Source organism: Oncorhynchus nerka, linkage group LG14 (genome assembly GCF_034236695.1).
Source record: "Oncorhynchus nerka isolate Pitt River linkage group LG14, Oner_Uvic_2.0, whole genome shotgun sequence".
In the NCBI taxonomy this organism is placed as follows: Eukaryota; Metazoa; Chordata; class Actinopteri; order Salmoniformes; family Salmonidae; genus Oncorhynchus; species Oncorhynchus nerka.
This window is the reverse complement of record NC_088409.1, coordinates 69,637,342-69,658,687: the sequence shown is the minus strand read 5'-3', so window position 1 is coordinate 69,658,687 and position 21,346 is coordinate 69,637,342. Positions and strand designations below refer to the sequence as shown.

The following is a 21,346-nucleotide window of genomic DNA, read 5'->3' as shown; positions in this document are numbered from 1 at the left end:
TTTTCCTTTGCGAAGAGATCTTTGACAAACTTAAAGGGGTTTTTATAGAACCGTGTTCTTGAGTGTACCTTCTTCCTACGAAGTTTCCTTAAGTTTTCCGCTCTTCGCAAGGTTGCCAGCCGACATTTAATGTCTGCTTGGAGTAGCATGAGACCTTCTCTCTCTGCATCAGAGGCCTTCTTCCACTGCTTCCTCAGCTGCCTTCTCTCTGACAAGTATCTCGATCTCCTGCTGTCTCCTAGATTTGGCTGGCAGGGGTGGTGTCTTGCCACTTCTCCTTTCGTTTACTCCAAAGCGCTCTTCTCCGTAGTGGTAGATAATGTCTCCCATCCTTTCAAGCTTTTTCTCTGCTGTTCCTACCTGTTGTTCCAAGATTTTTGTCAGGTCGTTGTTGATTGTTTCCCACTCTCTCTTTTCAACAGCTTTGGGCCACTTCACACTTGGTCTGTGCCCTTTGATCTTTTCCTCTTTTAGAGGTCTCTGTGGTTGGGTGAGTTCATCCACCGGCATTTCTGTGCTTGTGTTATCCTCCTCAGTTACAGGGGTGCTGATGCTCTGCGAACTTTGGTTTGCGTCCCGTCGCTGTGCTTCATTCGACTGATTTGACTGGCTGCTTCGTAAGAAGTACTGGTCAATGCGAGGTCCCTGTCTCTGCTCTCCCAAGCACCTTTTCCTCCCTTGATGGATCCTTAACCCCCTTGCCGATGTTACTCTCTCCCAACCACAGCTGCACACCTGAAGTGTGTGTCCTGCTGCTGTTATGGTTGTCTCATGTGCTGTGTTCCTACTCGTAGTCGTTTCCGTTCCTGGGTCCGTAACCGTGTGATCAGTCGTTGAGCCATCTTGCGCCCCAGCTCTCGCAGGCTCTAGGGGTATGTTCCTTTGTTGACTTTCAGTAGCACTTAGCGGGTGTCTCCAACATACTGAAACAGCGTCGGAGACTGCCAACATGGGTAGCTAGCCCATGACAGCCCCAGTGGGGTCTATTCCCTCCGGTCAGCTGTCTCTCCAAGCTGTCACACAGACTTTCCTATGTTGTCAGCTGTCCTTTCACAGCAGTCACTGGACTGGTCCAGATGATCAGAATCATAAAACACGGGACGAGATGTTAAAAACTGTCCATTGTGCCAATAGATGGAATGCACTCACATGAGATTTGCCGTGATGTTGACAGAGTGGCATGGGAGGTTTATTTCTTAGACTGGGGTAAGATGTCAATTTTGGGACACATCCTCAGTAGTGTGCCTTCGAATCAGTGGGTGTTTCGGCCTTTAATCACTAAACACCCTCATCAAAGGTGGCCAGCTAAAGGGTAATCAAGCCTTAGCTTGTGTCCCATGCCCAATTAAGATGTCCCACGGGACTATGCAAGGCAGGGGCGTCCTCTTCCCTGAGCCATGTTCATTAATTGTTTATGGTTTATTGAACAAGCATGGGAAACGGTGTTTAAAACCTTTACAATGAAGATCTGTGAAGTTATTTTGATTTTTACTAATTATCTTTGAAAGACAGGGTCCTGAAAAAGGGACGTTTCTTTTTTTGCTGAGTTTATGTATCTAGATTTCAGAGCTGGTGTTCGTCATCAAACTGTATAATCCATGGTAACGCATTCAAAAATATAACACACGATAGACAAACTTTAGTCAAACCTAACTTTTATTCAAATAACATGTACAGCTCTATGCTCTACAGTAAGCTAACACAGTAGTGCGGTAGAGACGGAGGTTGGGGGGGTGCTCAGCAAGGGACCATATGACACAGCACACCTCCGGGTCTTGAGAGGAGGCGCCTTCAGAGTGTCTCACGGCATACATTATGTTGTATGCCAGAGGGAACGTATGAAGTGGTGCCTTTTTTATTGCTTGAAAAGACCAAAAATATCAAACAAGATTAAAACCAAATACTTATTAAAATGCCCATGTAGCGGACATGAGTCGGACTCGATGAGGTAATGGTGACACCCACTAGTATGAAATAATGTTGCGGATTTACCTCAGTGATCTCTGACTTTGTCGGGATTGACCTCTGGGCGTCAATGGCAACAACAACAAAAAAATGGCTCATCAAAATGGAAGACATTCTCTGCAGGAGAAATGTATTCAAATGTCTCCCTCATCCTAATTTTCTTCATGCTAGTGAGTAAATATATAGAGAAACATTTGAGGAAATGTGGAATTGGAAACCAGATAGAAGATAGAAGTGATATAGTATCTCAAAAGTCTTTACTTGATTCCTTGTATCTGTTCTCCTTGACACCTCCTCAAAGCATCAGAAGGAAGAAAGGAGAGCAGGATGGGAAGATATGAGTTTTCTATGAATAATCAACTAAATGTTTTTATGATTCATCCTCCCCTGGTATCCAGAAAGAGGATAACATTGACAGAACTCAACACTAAGGCTTGCCTAATAAATCAGACTGATATGAATTATTGGTATACAGTCTGAAACAAAGTTTCCTTACAAGCCAGAATCTTCAATAAAATTACTTTTGAACTTACTCTACCTGTTGTGAGGTTGGTCCTTCAGAACATCCACAGGTAAGTATTATTTACCCAACGTTTACCTGCCGTTGCAATTTCTATCACCTGGCACATTCGCAAATCCATGTAAACACCTACAAGACTTCGGTGAGTATTCATTCATCTCGTGCATGTACTTCCGTCTCGCGCATATTCCTTTGGTCTCGAGCAAACGAATATTGATTGCCACACACAGAGACCTGCGTTTTGAAGTTGGTTTACTAATTTTGATCAACTGAATGACCAACCCCACGCACAATTGGCTGAGTAAGTTCAAATATAATTGTATTCAACATCCGTGGCACTCAAGGAACGTTTCGTTTTTTTCAATGTAATTGTGCATGGCTGTGCTGTAACGTTACGCAGCATAGTCACAGCGCGACTACTCTAAGACAGAACACCAGACAACTGTGTTGGGCCTCTTTGGCTCATCATTGTCATCATAAGACATCTTTCACCACAATCTGATTCAACAGGATATTAAAAGCGGTTTAACATTTTGATTAATTAAGAATAAAGGGATAGTGTTTTTATTTGTTATTTATCTGTGATATAATATCGTATCAGCGTGTCACTCTTACACATTTCAATGTCCAAAATGTGTAAGATTTGAAGTGTCAGTCTTCTCTGTTCTTATTGCTTAGTTGTAGAGTATTTTGGACATGGCTGGCTCTAGCCACAGACCACATCTGTACCTACACCACTATAAGCACAGGTATATCACAAGTACATCATCCAAGGATGTTTGCTTTACACGAAAGCTTAACAGTCTAACTTCTAGTTCCCTAAGAATCACATGTGCTGTATAAAAACATTTTCAATGAGGATTGCCATGTTACTGTAATTTTGATATTGAATAGGAAATCGTGCACAGTCATGACAAATTGCTTGCCTGCAGGCTAAGGGTTAAATTACATTGACCATTAATCTGGGCACCATGGCAGAACCTCCTTGCATTTTTTTTACACGGAAAGAACGTTGTGCCTATGGGACATGGGACATCTTTTAGGGGGCTTGACAGCAATTGTTGCCAGCAACGGTAACCGTTGCAATTTATCAGTTGGTTACTTTTCAGTAATGAGACAGGTTCTTCTTACATTGTTGTTTTTTACAACGTTAAATGTCTGCACTAAATTCAACCCATCTTCACTTATTCAAAGGCATTCTATGACAATTCCTCCTCCAAATGCCTTATAGACAGATAAATACGGAAAATAACAAAAGTTTTATAACATTATGTGATATAATAAACAATCAGTTAAATAAGTTTAAATATTAAGTTAAACAATTGTAATAAAACATATCCTTCTAATACCTTTTACAGTATTCCATTTTACTACATGTATTTAATAATCCATAGATGACTCTTCCTGTGTGGTTCAGTTGGTATAGAACGGTGCTGCTAACGCTACGGTTGTGGGTTTGATTCCCACGGGGGACCAGTATGAAAACCTATACACTTACTTACTGTAAGTGTCTGCTAAATGACTTTATTTTTTATTTTTATGTCCTCCCTGTTATATTTAGTTATAATCAGACTATATATATATGTGTGTGTGTATATGTACATTCATATAAGGGTTATGATATATTACCTACCGAGATAAACGGTTTAAAAATGTAAGAATCTGACATTGAATGTAAAATCCACCAATTTCATCAACTAAAAGCTCATAAAAAGTCAAATAGATTAGGCTAATTCTTCAGATCCATTGACACCCCACATCTTAATCTGTTTGGGTGCTATTCTGTCTCTACACCACTGGGGTCCGCCAAGTGCAACTCAATGTCATTGGCTGTTTCTATTGTGTCAAATAATGATTTTCAACAGATGCTGCCTCCACAGCTTGGAATCTACCATGTATATAACCAATATGACCCTTTTACTTAAGAAACATTTTCTCCTCTCAGCTCTCTGAGACTTGAGACAAATCTGCCAGAAGGCCCTAACAACCCTTTTTGCTTGACTAGTAATAGTGAAATCAAATCAGCCATAAAAACACAAAGAATTCAAATCAAATCAAACACTCTTCTCTGTGTACGGTATTACAAACACCTCACAAAACCTGAGAGAAACATCTGGCCAAACTGGTCCCAATATATTATCACCCAAAAGTGTCCTGTCTATGCAAAGCATCTGCTAGATTACAACCTATTCCTATTTACCCAGGAACTCCAGTTTAACTCATCCAAAAGCTTCAACAATGTTTGAAGATATTCCCCTAGTGGTTTTGGGGCTGTGGTTGGCTCTGTCTGGGGGTATCGTTGGACGGGGCCACAGTGTCTCCCGACCCCTCCTGTCTCAGCCTCCAGTAATTATGCTGCAATAGTTTGTGTCGGGGGGCTAGGGTCAGTCAGTTATATCTGGAGTATTTCTCCTGTCTTATCCGGTGTCCTGTGTGAATTCAAGTATGCTCTCTCAATTTTATCTCTCTATTTTTTCTCTTCTTTCTCTCTTTTCTTTCTTTCTCTCTCTCTTTCTCTCTTCTCTCAGAGAACCTGAGCCCTAGGACAATGCCTCAGGACTACCTCGCCTGATGACTCCTTGCTGTCCCCAGTCCACCTGGTCGTGTTGCTGCTCCATTTTCAACTGTTCTGCCTGCGACTATGGAACCCTGACCTGTTCAACGAACGTGCTACCCTGCTGTTTTCGACTCTCTCTCTACGGCACCTGCTGTCTCTAACTCTGAATGATCGGCTATTAATCCTGAGGTGCTGACCTGTTGCACCCTCTACAACCACTGTGATCATTATTATTTGACCCTGCTGGTCATATATGAACGTTTGAACATCTTGGCCATGTACTGTTATAATCTCCACCCGGCACAGCCAGAAGAGGACTGGCCACCTCTCAGAGCCAGATTCCTCTCCAGGTTTCATCCTAGGTTTTCTGCCTTTCTAGGGAGTTTTTCCAAGCCACCGTGCTTCTACATCTGCATTGCTTGCTGTTTGGGGTTTTAGGCTGGGTTTCTGTGTAGCACTTTGTGACATCGGCTGATGTAAAAAGGGCTTTATGAATACATTTGATTGATTGTAATCCTGTGATCTAATATGTTTTTCGTTCAGAGGCACATTTTATTTGAAACCCACGAAGATTTTTGTGTCAGGCCAGTGAACTAATGTTACTTTAAATTATTGTATAACATATATAGTGTGCTGTAGGCCTACCTATTGTATGACCAATGGAATAAAGAAAGATTCAGTGGGATAGGACGGCATGACTACCCCTCTTGGACCTGTGGGACCTTTGCCAGTGAAGGCCAACAATGAAGATCTGAAGATCAATCGTGTTCACAGCAAGGACATACACAGATGCAGATGCTCAAACGCTACCCAACTGTGACTCAGCGCAACAGAGGTCAGACACATTTTTTCTACAAGGGCGACCCAGTGTTGATTTATGGTTGGCCCTAAAACGACACAGTAGGGTAAGGTAATTGCACAGTAGGTGCTGTGGTCTAAGGCTACAGGCCATAGGTTAAACTAACCTCCACAAAGGACGCCACACTCGGATAAGGCCCCATAATAACGTTATATAGAGCGACGCCAGTGTAAATGCATTCAACTACATGATTCCACACATTGACGTGAAGTGATTTGTAACAACAACCCCCTTTGGGTGTTCGTACACCTGGAAGTTTGAGTTAATTCAGGTCATGTCAAAATGTATAATTATAAAAAGTGTCCATTATAGCAATACATCTAAATACCAGTCATTAGAGTTAATAGGATTATAATCAACAATGCTATATTCATTTCAGAATCAATTCCATCAAGGTGTAGGATAATGGGCAATTTACAGTATTAATAAAATCAGACGGACATAGGGATGATGATTACAATTATTATGATGATAGTAATGATGATGCTAGTGATGATGATGCATTTCTAGGGATGGTCACAGTGGGGCTAGCTATTCAGCCTTGATCTGACCAGCCAGCAGTTGGCGCTGTGGCCGTGGCTGCCATTCTAGGAGGAGCTCCATCCTGGGGCTCCATTGGCCCCTCTCCACCCCCCTCCTCCTCCCCTCTTTCCCCCACCAGAGGAGGCTGTCTGTGGGCCGGGGAGTGGGAATGCCTGGCCCTGGACCTGTGGTGCCTGCGGTGAGGGTGGAGGAACAGCGCTGGGTCAGGCATGGCGGTGGGCTCTGCGGGACCCATCACCTTCTCCTGGGGGACACACTCCCTGGCCCTCTCCGCCCGGAGCTGGTGCCCTGATGTGGCCCTGCTGCCCCTGCGTTTAGGCTTTACCACAGGGGAGGCTATGGCGGAGCTGGCGTTGGAGGCATTGGAGAAACCGGAGGGCGACTGAGGAGAAAATGGAGAAAAGGTGGCGGTGTCCCACTCAGCTGCTTGGCTGTACTGGAGCCCAGGGGGTTTCCCATGATGATCCCTATTCTCCCGGTTCTCCCTGAGGGCCTGCTGCCTCTGCTGCAGTCTCTGGTGGTGCAGTTTCTGGCGGGCGGCGTGCAGCTGGAAGGAGAGGTAGGCTGCCGCCTCGGTCTGCTTCTGCAGCTCTGTGTTGAGCACCGTGGAGCGGTGGCTGCGGCTCTTCAGCTCATCCAGGAAGCGGCGCTCCTTGTCCTTGAGGTTAGCCCGCAGCGCGCCTACCAGCGCCCCCTTGTGAATCAGCTCTTTACGCAGCTCTCCCAGGGTGCACTGCTGCTCGGCCAGGCGATCTTCGACCTCCAGACAGCGGGCCTCCAGCTGCTCTTCTTCCTCCGCCAGGTCTGAGGACAGACACACAAACACACGAACAGATAAGCACACACAAGTCAAATCATCAGAGATTCACAGACAGATGACTAACATACAGACAGAAAAACAAGCCCCAAATGCAGCTGCCAGATTTACATTAAGGGCAGTGTGTACTTGGCATCTATTACCCATTTACATTTACATTTAAGTCATTTAGCAGACGCTCTTATCCAGAGCGACTTACAAATTGGTGCTTTCACCTTATGACATCCAGTGGAACAGCCACTTTACAATAGTGCATCTAGGTCTTTTAAGGGGGGTGAGAAGGATTACTTTATCCTATCCTAGGTATTCCTTAAAGAGGTGGGGTTTCAGGTGTCTCCGGAAGGTGGTGATTGACTCCGCTGTCCTGGCGTCGTGAGGGAGTTTGTTCCACCATTGGGGGGCCAGAGCAGCGAACAGTTTTGACTGGGCTGAGCGGGAACTGTACTTCCTCAGTGGTAGGGAGGCGAGCAGGCCAGAGGTGGATGAACGCAGTGCCCTTGTTTGGGTGTAGGGCCTGATCAGAGCCTGGAGGTACTGAGGTGCCGTTCCCCTCACAGCTCCGTAGGCAAGCACCATGGTCTTGTAGCGGATGCGAGCTTCAACTGGAAGCCAGTGGAGAGAGCGGAGGAGCGGGGTGACGTGAGAGAACTTGGGAAGGTTGAACACCAGACGGGCTGCGGCGTTCTGGATGAGTTGTAGGGGTTTAATGGCACAGGCAGGGAGCCCAGCCAACAGCGAGTTGCAGTAATCCAGACGGGAGATGACAAGTGCCTGGATTAGGACCTGCGCCGCTTCCTGTGTGAGGCAGGGTCTTACTCTGCGGATGTTGTAGAGCATGAACCTACAGGAACGGGCCACCGCCTTGATGTTATTTGAGAACGACAGGGTGTTGTCCAGGATCACGCCAAGGTTCTTAGCGCTCTGGGACGAGGACACAATGGAGTTGTCAACCGTGATGGCGAGATCATGGAACGGGCAGTCCTTCCCCGGGAGGAAGAGCAGCTCCGTCTTGCCGAGGTTCAGCTTGAGGTGATGATCCGTCATCCACGCTGATATGTCTGCCAGACATGCAGAGATGCGATTCGCCACCTGGTCGTCAGAAGGGGAAAGGAGAAGATTAATTGTGTGTCGTCTGCATAGCAATGATAGGAGAGACCATGTGAGGTTATGACAGAGCCAAGTGACTTGGTGTATAGCGAGAATAGGAGAGGGCCTAGAACAGAGCCCTGGGGGACACCAGTGGTGAGAGCACGTGGTGAGGAGACGGATTCTCGCCACGCCACCTGGTAGGAGCGACCTGTCAGGTAGGACGCAATCCAAGCGTGGGCCGCGCCGGAGATGCCCAACTCGGAGAGGGTGGAGAGGAGGATCTGATGGTTCACAGTATCGAAGGCAGCCGATAGGTCTAGAAGGATGAGAGCAGAGGAGAGAGAGTTAGCTTTAGCAGTGCGGAGCGCCTCCGTGATACAGAGAAGAGCAGTCTCAGTTGAATGACTAGTCTTGAAACCTGACTGATTTGGATCAAGAAGGTCATTCTGAGAGAGATAGCGGGAGAGCTGGCCAAGGACGGCACGTTCAAGAGTTTTGGAGAGAAAAGAAAGAAGGGATACTGGTCTGTAGTTGTTGACATCGGAGGGATCGAGTGTAGGTTTTTTCAGAAGGGGTGCAACTCTCGCTCTCATTGCATCCAGTTTTAACCACCAGTTTAAAATCATTGTACAACATTTTCAGGGGCTGTAACTGTAGCTGTACTTACCCATGCTGACATATTACCCACACATAGCACTCCTAACCCCATCCCCCAACCCCCTGTTCATCTGGACATAGGACCAGAGAACAGAGCATAGAGCACATACAGAGAAATAACACACAGCCTGGATATGATCCAGTCAGTCAAATGGATATGAAATGAAATAATGACCAGAGCTTGCTGCTTTCAATCACCAATTTACCCTCAATGCACATTTGTTTATAATCTGGCAGATAGGAAATGGTATGTGGGTTTAGGGATTGCCTGGACAAAGGCAGAAGACTGAGCACATATGTGCAAAGGATTACAGAGCCATTGAGGAAATCCCTGCCAGTAGCCACCACCCAATCCCTACCAACCACGGCATGGCCACTGGCAGGATGTGCCATCTGCTGCCACTTACCCACTATAGAGAGAGATTGAAGATAGCAGACTGGCAGACTGCTCACGTGCAGTGGTGGTGTGATTGGAGGGGAAGGAAGGTGATTGTTTTGGTGGGTTGGTGGCCGATATTTAATTCAATCTAGTAACATAATAACTTATTTCCCAGTGGACAAAATTGGCTGCACTGATGTCATCATTACACCAGGAATTGGCAGTGATAACATCATTGCATCCAGTTTTAACCACCAGTTTAAAATCATTGTACAACATTTTCAGGGGTTTTTGGTCAAACCTACGGTTCTCCATCACATTGAAATCCCTCTAGTAGGAAAAAAGCCTTAGTCAGACCTAACTGTAGCTGTACTGTAGCTGTGGATTTGGGCTTAGACAGCTGTGCAAAGGGAGAGGAATTACACCACAGCCTCTGGTACGCTGGTTGACCCAAGAATTAGGTCAAAGAAGACGGATGGGAAGGAAGAATCCCCAAAAAGAGAAGCAAAAGGTGCTGTGATTAGTTGAAACTTTGATATGAAATCCTTGTAAAATGATCAGTAGAGATATTCGTTAGGCCTATATTAGGATTGCTGCATTACGTTTAGAATAGGAGGAACCTGATATTCATATAAGTAGCCCTTCCTTCCTCTATCTCCTTTCTCACCCTCCTCTCTTTCTCTTGTTCTTCTCTCCTCTCATCCCTCTTAATCCCTCTCTCTGTACCAGTCTCTCTCATTCCATACCTCTTTCTCCATCCCTCTATCTTAATTCTTCTCCCGATCCCAATCACTATTTTACAGATTTTTCTTTCTCCATCTCCGTTTCTCCCCTCCCTCCCTTCATGTCTCTCTCCCCTCCCCCTCTCTCTGGGTAACCCCAGCTCTCTCTCTCCTGGGTGTAGTTCTCCCTGGTCTCTGTCTAACTGTCACCCACTAGACCAGGGTGGTGAGGTCATGCTCCAAATATAGAAAATGCTATGTAATCTAATCTCCATTTCTCCAGCCTTTTCCCCTCCCCCTTTCTCTCTCGCTCTCCCTCTTTCTCTCACTCCCTCTTTAGTACTTTATCTATCTCTCTCTTTCTCTCTCTCCCCTCTCTCTCACTCCCTCTTTACCACTTTCTTTGTCTCTCTCTTTCTCTTACTGTCCCTCTAACACTTTCTTGTGCCCCCCTAACTGTACCATCCTCCCTTGTCACTCCACCTCTCTGTCTCAGCAAACAGACTGTAATTGGATCCCTCCACCAGGGCACAGAGGAACATGAGAGGGGAGTAAAAATGGATGGATCAATTTGCGAGGATGGAGGAGTGGGGGGGGCTGTGGCGGAGTGATAGAACAAGGGATGGACTGCTCTGGAAAAAGAGGGGGGTCCTGGGCTGCAGATGGGCATGACCCCCCCATCTCCTCCTTTCTTTCTCTCCACCACCCGTCCCTCCCATCCCCTCTGTCTCTGTAATTATCTAAGCTAAGATATTAGCATAATATCCATCTTGTATCTAGACATTCCAATTCAACAAACAACCTATTAAGGTGCATACACAGCCTTTTGTCTGATGGTTCATATTCATATTCATGAACTCTGCTGCCAATCTACCCAATGCCCATCCTCCTATATGTTTTTCCTGGTAACAGCAGATCAAAAGCCATAACATGTCAATCCCCTATATGATGATTGTTTTGGAATATGGTCTTTATGGGAGAGGGAGAAGGGAGAGATTGTTTGGGGAGGTCGATCACAGGGATGTCCGTTGGGGGATGGGTAAAGTGAGGGTTACTGCCATGAGGGTGAGATGGGGAGTTGGGGTGATGAGCCAAAGAGGACAAACAGTCAGTGTCACAAAGCCAAGCTTGGAGAGAGAGGGGGGGAGAGAGAGAGAAAGAAAAAGAGACACAGAACTTACCCAGTTCACTCTTGCCTGGAGGCTTCACATTCAGCTCAGATGTCAACTCTGAGAAAACAGAGACAAGAAATGAGACATCAGTGAGACAGAGACATGAATGAGTAATGTGTGAGACAGAAATTAGTAATATGAGTAAGTCTAGGAGACAGATAGGAATTTAAAAATATAAAAGAAAGGAATGCGGGAATGTGTCTCATTCAAAGACTGAATGCTAAAACTGATCGAAACTAGGGATTCATATTTTCACAAAAATCGACAAAGTTTCAATACCAGGAATTATTCATATTTAACCTGAGAGTCTCAGGGAAATAACACAAAAATCGGAAGTGCCATCATAGCCGCGGGAAGTGCTGCAGCACCCCTTGATAAATCACCCCAAAAATACAAAACTGTTGTGCACTAGGTCTTTATTACTCCTGTATGAGTGGAGCAAAATACTCTTCAACAGAATATTTCCTCAGCACTCATATGGGCAGCAAGTCGGCCTTGGCTATGAGTCAGCGCAGAGAAGCAGGGGAAATGTTATTGCGGTATTTTGACATGCATAGGCAAGAGACGTGCTTTGATAATGAAACCTATGGATTACAGAATAAAGTTAGGGATTTTCATACAAGACAGGAATCAGGATTGTAGGTTTCACTAGGATTGGGACTGGATAGGAAAATATCCTAGGCTCTAGGACAGAAGACTACATTTTCCTCATGCTTCTCCGAATTGTTTACAGACTTCATGTCTGTGAGAGAGATGCCTATGTAGTGAATTGTGTATAAGCCTACCAAATTTGTGACTGTCTGAAGATTCACCATGACAGCTAAAAGAGGCACACGTTATTTTGTAGTCAAAAGGTTTATAGTAGAGGTTTCCTGTAGGGTTTAACTGCATTCGGGTTGAGTGTGCAGTCCGGCAGTGTCAATTATGCATGCACTTTGAATTTATGGCGACTTTGTGTGAAGTCAATGCGCTAGATAGACTAAAGGCTTCATTGACAATTTGTTTGGATAATCTGCTGTTTTGTTTTTTTGCTGATCTGACACTGTGCATGTGTAGGGCCTGCATTAGTGCTAACATTGGGGGGAAATTGTGTCATTTTTCATGTCTTTCATTTAATTTTTTCAGGAAATGTGAACAGTGTTCTCGGGACAGTCCCGGGATCCCTGTTACCCATGTTCATCTCTACTTGTAATTGTAGTGCTATTGAAGTAGCCTAGTGGTTAGAGTGTTGGGCCAGTTACTGAAAGGTTGCAAGTTCAAATCCCAGAGCTGACAAGGTACAAATCTGTTGTCCTGCCCCCTAGGCCGTCATTGAAAAAGAAATAGTTAAATAAAGGTTTAAAAAAAAAAGTGTTGCTATTGAATATGTCCAATATATTTGTTTGCATCTAGTCTGTCAAGTAACTTGATTGCAGACAGTTCAAACAGACATGATTAGGGCCTTGTGTAGACTGGACATACAGTAATCACATTGAGTTAAACTGATTCTGTTTATCTGGGTGGACTCTAAGCACTTCTCCAGTCAGCACAGACAGACGCCATGCTTGGGTTGCCCTCAAGGACAAAGACTCAAATATACTGTGCAGTATTTATTTTTTTTCCCTGCCCATGCCCTCTCACTCACATGAATAGACAGTTTACCTCCCAAAATAAGCACAGTAAATCCTTTAACCTATCACCCTTCTTTGCTTGCTCAGCAAATCCCACCAACCTCCACAGAGAGAGAGAGAGAGAGAGAGAGAGAGAGAGAGAGAGAGACAGACAGACAGACAGACAGACAGACAGACAGAAAGAAAGAAAGAAAGAAAGAAAGAAAGAAAGAAAGAAAGAAAGAAAGAAAGAAAGAAAGAAAGAAAGAAAGAAAGAAAGAAAGAAAGAAAGAAAGAGAAAGGGATGATAAAAGAGAAAGAGGAGGAGGATAATAGATGAACCACAGCAGAGAGGAGGAATCAGACCCTCTGACTACCAGGAACAGGAAGGTATTGACCTGTGGTTCCCTTTCATGGAAACCCTGGCTGTAGTGGGGAGAGGATTCACTGAGGTAAACCTGCTCTGTTAAAGTTAATAGTCCCAAGGAACTATTGTGCTGAGAGACTAGTACAGTAGGCTACATTTAGTTTGTATCTAAGATTTGATGGCTATAGCATCTTTGCTGTGTATAGGCCTAGTCTGTCAGTCAAACCATAACACCATGTGGTGATGCCCTTTAACTCAACAGTAGGAGAGCCGAGGGCAGAGAAGAGATGCATCGATAGGGATGCTTCATGGCCTTCTTGGCTACATCTTGTTCTGCAGTGAGGGCTCCCTCTGCATGGCTTGCAGTAATACTGCTGTTGTAAAGAGGGTCACAGTCTACTCCACTAGTCTAATTTGATCTGACCACCCCTTCTCTCTCTCTCTCTCTCTCTCTCTCTCTCTCTCTCTCTCTCTTGCTCTCTGGATCTGTTCTTTGCTGCTGACGTGTCAAGTGGACAGAGCTGAGCCTCCTTCATATGGGTTATGACATCTGTCTATAGATTATGTATGATGTGTGTGTGTGAGAGAGAGAGAGAGATAGAGTGTATTAATTCTGTAATGGATTATGTCCCACATCGATTGCCACAAAGCCTGATTAAATACATACCACACCATACATTAGTCACTGACAGGAAATGATGTAATTGTGTGTGTGTGTTTGTGATGTATAGACGCACCGGTGCATCGTTTCTGCAAGGACAGGATCTCCAGGTGTAGGCCATGCAGTAGGGTGAGATGTTCCTGTCTGAGAAACACTGTACTCCTCTCAACACTCTTCATCTGCATGTCCAAGGTGGAGCCTGTAGGTTCCATGATGACACACCTGTCCTGCACCCTGCACAGAGAACGGGGTCAGAGGGCGTTAATTAAGCAATAAGGCACTAGGAGGTGTGGTATATGGCCAATATACCACAGCTAAGGTCTGTTCTTACACACAATGCAATGTGGTTTAAAATGGATGTTTTGAGCCCTGAATGCTGATTGGCTGACATCCGTGGTATATCAGACTGTATACCACAGGTATGACAAACCATTTATTTTTACTGTTCTAAATAAGTTGGTAACCTGTTTTTAATAGCAGTAAGGCACCTCGGGGGTTTGTGGTATATGGCCAATATCCCACGGCTAAGGGCTGTAATCCAGGCACTCCACATTGCGTTGTGCGTAAGAACAGCACTTAGCCGTGGTATATTGGCCATATATATACCACTTAGTGCCTTGTGGCCTAATTATACCTGCATGTGTATAAGTGTCACTTTTCTGCTACTAATGATGAACAATAATAAAAGGATTACAAATGTGTGTGTGTGTGTAATGATGCATTTGCAGTATCTTTCCCCCTTCTTTATTGAACTTCCCTGTAGGTTAATTATTTAATGTTACTTTATAATGCAGTTTAGAATACCACCTGACATACATTTTCCTTAAGCATTACAACAAGAGAAACACCGAAGTCTCCATATATTCTAAGATAAATAAAAACCCACATTGATTGATGATGGTGATGTCAGGCAAGATAACGTGTGTATGAGTTCACCATTGAGGTCATGCGGTAAAAGGTTCATCGATCACCCAATAGAGAGATGGGAGAAACCAACGCAACATGCTTGGTAGGTTACGGTATGTTGACAGTCCTAATACGAGTATAATTCAATTTATCAATAGATCACATGCCTACAATACACTCAATAGATGTGGAAATGTTATGAAAATGATCCATGCTTACCGTGCTATTTTAGATAATTTTGAACGGAGTCCCACAGAATTACTATATGAAATTCATAAGATCTATAAACAAGTTCTTCGATCCATACATGATTGTTTTCCGGGAATGTTCCAAAACCATTTATACTATTCGTCCAATAATTGAGCTCAATTCAACATTATCTGCCGACGACAACGTTGTATCAAGGACGAAAGACGACGAATCTATCAAGGATAGCCTGTATGCAGAAAAAAATCAGCGACGCATCGCACAACGGTCCTGGGAGGCTACAACAGGATAAATATATATTCCTTACTGCCGCACCATATCGCTGCGTCAGTCAATGTTATTGCAAAAATAATACTCATAACAAGGTCACCATAAGCAAGTAGATTGTAGCCTACATCTGTGTAACATATTGAAACGGAGCGCGATACATTTCGACAGGCGCAGCATCCCTCTCCTCCCTCGTCCGTTGGGTTGCGCTGGTTGAGCTGGTACTGTAGGCTACTGTCGTATGGTGAAAACAAGACATCGTGACCGGAACACGCGAGATGATCGTACGACTAGAGTGCAGCTTGTTGTAAGAAGTGGCCGTACCCAATATCGACTTTTGCCAGGATCGATATAGCAGTAGTCCGAAGGAAGAGACAGGACAGGAGAGCCTTTATTATGAATATTAAAATGACTGTACTTTTGGTTAGACAAATGTTGGGGTGGCACCAAAGCCTGTTTATTCCAGCCAGGCCTCTTACGATATCAAATGGGCTACTTTGAGAATATGCATTCCAAATAACTGACTTAATTTCAGGACCATGGACAGGGTCATTGCTCTTGACACGTGTCCCCTGAGACAACCTGACATAGACTAATGCCAGTCATTTCAGACCTGATGGTGGAGGGGGGGCAATGTCTTGCTAGGCTTGACGGATAGGCCTAGCTGTTAAGACTATAGGAAAATGATCTACGTTTCTAAATAGTTTCTCAACATTTGGCATAATAATTAGGCTTAATTGGCCATGAATTAAGTCTGTCAATCATTGAGTCAACCTGGTCTCATAGCATTTAGTATTTTTCTTTACGTTAATCCAAGACCCTAAATTTAGTATGAAGTATGATATGCTACATTTGGTATGATATTTATTCATTTGTGAATGTCCATCACCCGTTCGTATGATATGTTACAAATTACAATTCGTATTATATGTTACAAATTTGCAAAACGTACAATATGTTATGAATTTGCTAAATGTATGATATCTTTACGAATTCAAGCTAGGTGGCTAAGGTTAGCTAGTTGGCAAACGTTAGCTATGCTAGGGTTAAGGTTAAGTTTAGTGTTAGCTAAAAGGGTTCATGTTAGGGTTAGGGGAGGGTTAGCTAAGATGCTAAGTAGTTGCAAAGTAGCTAAAAAGTAGTAAGTAGTTGAAAAGTTGCTAAAGTTGTCCGAGATGAGATTCAAACCTTTGGGTTGCTTGATGTTCGTGTAATATGCTCACCCCGACCAATCACCGTACTTTTGTTTTTGCCTTACGTGACCATCTGTCTTATGTAACCATATCTAACATAACATATCATACTAATTTGGGTGTCCCGGATTTACCTTTACTATGTTACGTCTAGTCTATGAGACCAGGCTGTGATATTGAGTTACTGATGCCTCAAAGATGTTGGCAAACATCTGCACCCTGTAACGTCTGCTTCCAACTCACACCCTCAAACATGTAGATCCCCTGAACGCAGATCCCAATGACCTGAATTCTAATCACCTGATCACACATCTGTATGTCATTATCTCACACTATTTAGTTCAGTTCTTTGCACCCCATCACTGTGAGGTGTTGTTTGTTTTGTGACACAGCTTTTTGAGTGCTGGGTTTCCCATGAATGATAGGCGTTGTTAGCGAGGCAGGCAAAAACTATTCCCTGCCTGTACTTTAGCCTATCGGATTTCCTGTTATCTCCCTATTGCCTGATCTCCCGGACGATGTTACCAGCCTTTTCCTTGCCTGTACTGTTGCACTTTTGGGCCCCCTGTGTATGACCTTCTGCCTGCCCCTGGAACCAGCTTACCTTCCTCCTCCTGTGTATGACCTTCTGCCTGCCCCTGGACCCAGCTACCTGCCTCCTCCTGTGTATGACCTTCTGCCTGCCCCTGGACCCAGATACCTGCCTCCTGTGGTCCTTTGCAATAAACACCTGGTGCGCCCTGCGCTTGAAACCAGCTCTCTGTCTTCCCTCGTGTTCATTACTCAACCACTGATGGAATGAATACACAAAATAATTTCCAATGTTATGTTTTTTATTTTCACATTAAAATACTAAATATCTGTTACATTGGAATCTTATTAATTACAAAACCCCAATTAATTTAAAAAACAGAATAAAAAAACAAAATTATCATCCTATACATAGTTTAGACAAGATTGTATGACATATGATCTACTCAGGGGGAAAGGCAGATAGGCTTAAACATACACAGGTACCTGCCAAAATAATGGAAACACTTAAGTAAATGAAAGGGAAAGGTGCATAGGTGCAATGAAAGGGAAAGGTGCATAGGTGCAATGAAAGGGAAAGGTGCATAGGTGCAATGAAAGGGAAAGGTGCATAGGTGCAATGAAAGGGAAAGGTCAGTTGTACAACTGAATGCATTCAACTGAAATGTGTCTAACCCAACCCCACTGAATCAGAGGGGGATAAAATGTATATTGAAAGCAGATGCTTCCACACAGGTGTGGTTCCTGAATGATTTAATAAGCAATGAACATCTCATCATGCTTAGGGCCATGTATAATAAAAAGGCTGGCCAAGTTATTCTTTTGGCTTTTATTTTGGCTACCATGGCTATGCCCCCATAGGATGACAATGCCTCAAATCTTCAGGGCACGAGTGGTCACTGAATGGTTTGATGAGCATGAAAACGATGTAAACCATACGCCATGGCCCCACTGTCACCAGATCTCAAACCAATTGAAAACGTATGGGAGATTCTGGAGTTGTGCCTGAGACAGAGTTTTCCACCACCATCAACAAAACACAAAATTATGGAATATCTGTTGTGTTGTGACAAGGTATACAGAAGATAGCCCTATTTTGGTCCATATTATGGCAAGAACAGCTCAAATAAGCAAAGAGAAATGACAGTCCATCATTACTTTAAGACATGAAGGTCAGTCAATACGGAAAATTTCAAGAACTTTAAAAGTTTCTTCAAATGCAAAACTATCAAGCGCTACGATGAAACTGGCTCTCCACATGAATGGAAGACCCAGAGTTACCTCTGCTGCAGAGGATAAGTTACCAAACTCAGAAATTGCAGCCTAAATAAATGCTTCAGAGTTCAAGTAACAGACACATCTCAACATCAACTGTTCAGAGGAGACTGTGTGAATCAGGCCTTCATGGTTGAATTTCTGCAACAAAACCTCTACTAAAGGACACCAATAATAAGAAAAGACTTGCTTGTGCCAAGAAACACGAGTAATGGACATCAGATCAGTGGAAATCTGTCCTTTGGTCTGGAGTCCAAATTGGAGATTTTTGGTTCCAACCGCCGTGCCTTTATGAGACACAGTGTGGGTGAACGGATGACTTCTGCATGTATATTTCCCACCGTAAAGCATGGAGTAGGATGGAGTTATGGTGTGAGGGTGCTTTGCTGGTGACACTGTCTGTGATTTATTTTGAATTCAAGGCACACTTAACTAGCATCACTAACACAGAATTCTGCAGCAATACGCCATCCCATCTGGTTTGGGCTTAGTGGGACTATCATGTGTTTTTCAACAGGACAATGACACAATACACCTTCAGACTGTGTAATGGTTATTTTACCAAGAAGGAGAGTGATGGAGTGCTGTATCAGATGACCTTGCCTCCACAATCCCCTGACCTCTACCAAATTGAGATGGTTTAGGATGAGTTGGACCACAGAGTGAAGGAAAAGCAGCCAACAAGTACTCAGCATATGTGGGAACTCCTTGGAAAAGCATTCCAGGTGAAGCTGGTTGAGAGAATGCCAAGATTGTGCAATGCAGTCATCAAGGCAAAGGGTGGCTATTTGATAGAATCTCAAATATAAAATATATTTTGATTTGTTTAACACTTTTTTAGTTACTACATGATTCCATATGTGTTATTTCATAGTTTTGATGTCTTCACTACTATTCTACAATGTAGAAAATAGTACAAATAAAGAAAAACCCTTGAATGAGTAGGTGTTCTAAAACTTTTGACCGGTAGTGTACATGTTATAGATCAAATAATGAGCAAGATACTGTATTTGTCTGAAGAAAGAGTGTAAGTAATCTCGGGCTCTGCACGGTGTTCAAATAGCCCTTGTCTCTTTTTACAGCACCACTGATATTCAAGTTGAATAGTCCTATCATCTATCAGTAATAATAAAGGAAAAAATATAAGGCAAGGAGGCGTTTCAAGATTTTTGGGACATCTGTGGACTGTGGTGCTGGGTAGAATTTGCCCCTAATGACTGGCCCATGGTCAGATATTTTACCATCCTCATAATGGTTAAGGCTAGGATTTGGTGTTGGGTAATCAAGGCCTGTATTCATAAAGCGTTTCAAAGTAGGAGCGCTGATCTCCGATCAGGTCCCCCCCGTCTATTCATTATAATGTAAAGGCAAAACTGATCCTCGATCAGCACTCCTACTCTGAGTTGCTTTTTACAGGCCTCCCAGGAGGTTGGTGGCACCTTAATTGTGGAGGACGGGCTTGTGGTAACGGCTGGAGTGGAATTGGTGGAATGGTATCAAATACATCAATGGAATGGTATCAAATACACCTAGATCTTTGGTGGTTAAGGCCATTTCTACCTCAACACGGCTAGGTGGGCCAAAGCATTGTATCTGCTTTAGTTTTCAAGATGATCGGTCCCTAGTGAGTGATTAGCTGGTTCTCACATATTGTGTATATTTATGTATTCTGAACACATGTCTGTTTGTTGGCAATGTCAATTCTTGCACATCTTTTCAAAATACTTCACTAGCTGGGCATTCCAGCTGTTTTTAGAGAAGATTGAATTGCAAGGTATGCTATATGTGTAGGATATGCTGTGTTGGCTAATATGTACACAACTGTTCAAAAGTTTGGGGTCACTTAGAAATGTCCTTGTTTTTGAAAAACAAAACAAATGGTCCATTAAATTCATCAGAAATACAGTGTAGACATTGTTAATGTTGTAAATGACTATTGTAGTTGGAAAAGGCAGATTATTTAATGGAATATCTATGTAGGCGTACAGAGGCCCATTAACAGCAACCATCACTCCCGTGTTCGAATGGCACGTTGTGTTAACTAATCCAAATTTTTCATTTAGAAGGCTAATTGATCATTAGATAACCCTTTTGCAATTATGTTAGCACAGCTGAAAACTGTTGTTCTCATTAAAGAAGCAAGAAAACTGTCCTTCTTTAGACTAGTTGAGTATCTGGAGCATCAGCATTTGTGGGTTCGATTACAGGCTCAAAATGGCTAGACAAAAATAACTTTCTTCCGAAACTCATCAATCTATTCTTGTTCTAAGAAATGAAGGCTATTCCATGTGAGAAATTGCCAAGAAACTGAAGATCTGGCACAACGCTGTGTACTACTCCATTCACAGATCAGCGCAAACTGGCTCTAACCAGAATAAAAAGAGTAGTGCACAACTGAGCAAGAGGACAAGAACATTAGAGTGTCCAGTTTGAGAAACAGACGCCTCACAAGTCCTCAACTGGCAGCTTCAATAAATAGTACCCGCAAACACCAGTCTCAAAGTCAACAGTGAAGAGGTGACTCCGGGATGCTGGCCTTCTAGGCAGAGTTGCAAAGATAAAGCCATATCTCAGACTTGCCAATAAAAATAAAATATTAAGATGGGCAAAAGAACACAGACACTGGACAGAGGAAATCTGCCTAGAAGGCCAGCATCCCGGAGTCGCCTCTTCACTGTTGACGTTGAGACTGGTGTTTGCGGGTACTATTTAATGAAGCTGCCAGACCAGAGGTGGCAGAACGGAGTGCTCGGGTTGGGGTATAGGGTTTGAGCATAGCCTGAAGGTAGGCAGGGGCAGATCCTCTTGCTGCTCCGTAGGCAAGTACAATGAATGGTCTTGTAGTTGAGGGACATGGGAGTTCTGATTGGTTCCAAGTTTGGAAAATTTGCCTGAGCAGAGTGTTGAAATATACTTATGAGAAAATGTGCAAGAACTGAAGGTGCCAACTAATTGTTCGGTCATCATAAGAATGTTGTACTCTCATATATTTAACAAAAAATGAGCTCCTCCCTCGACGGAGCTCGACGGGGATCGACCAACTTCACGTTTTTTGGCTTCGCCCCACCAC

The 21,346-nt window shown here is 43.7% G+C and overlaps 1 protein-coding gene across 1 annotated transcript; it reads right to left on the bottom strand.

Annotated features, from left to right (window-relative positions):
- Positions 1–1,638: 1,638 nt before the first annotated feature.
- LOC115142170 (coiled-coil domain-containing 92B) lies at positions 1,639–15,469 on the bottom strand. The gene is made up of 4 exons (XM_029681632.2): positions 15,023–15,469; positions 13,974–14,131; positions 11,290–11,337; positions 1,639–7,248 (listed from the first exon to the last, which is right to left on the bottom strand). The coding sequence occupies exons 2-4, from the start codon at positions 14,107–14,109 to the stop codon at positions 6,437–6,439; spliced, it is 996 nt and encodes a 331-aa protein (XP_029537492.1). The 5' UTR covers positions 14,110–14,131; positions 15,023–15,469; the 3' UTR covers positions 1,639–6,436.
- Between the last annotated feature and the right edge of the window lie 5,877 nt (positions 15,470–21,346).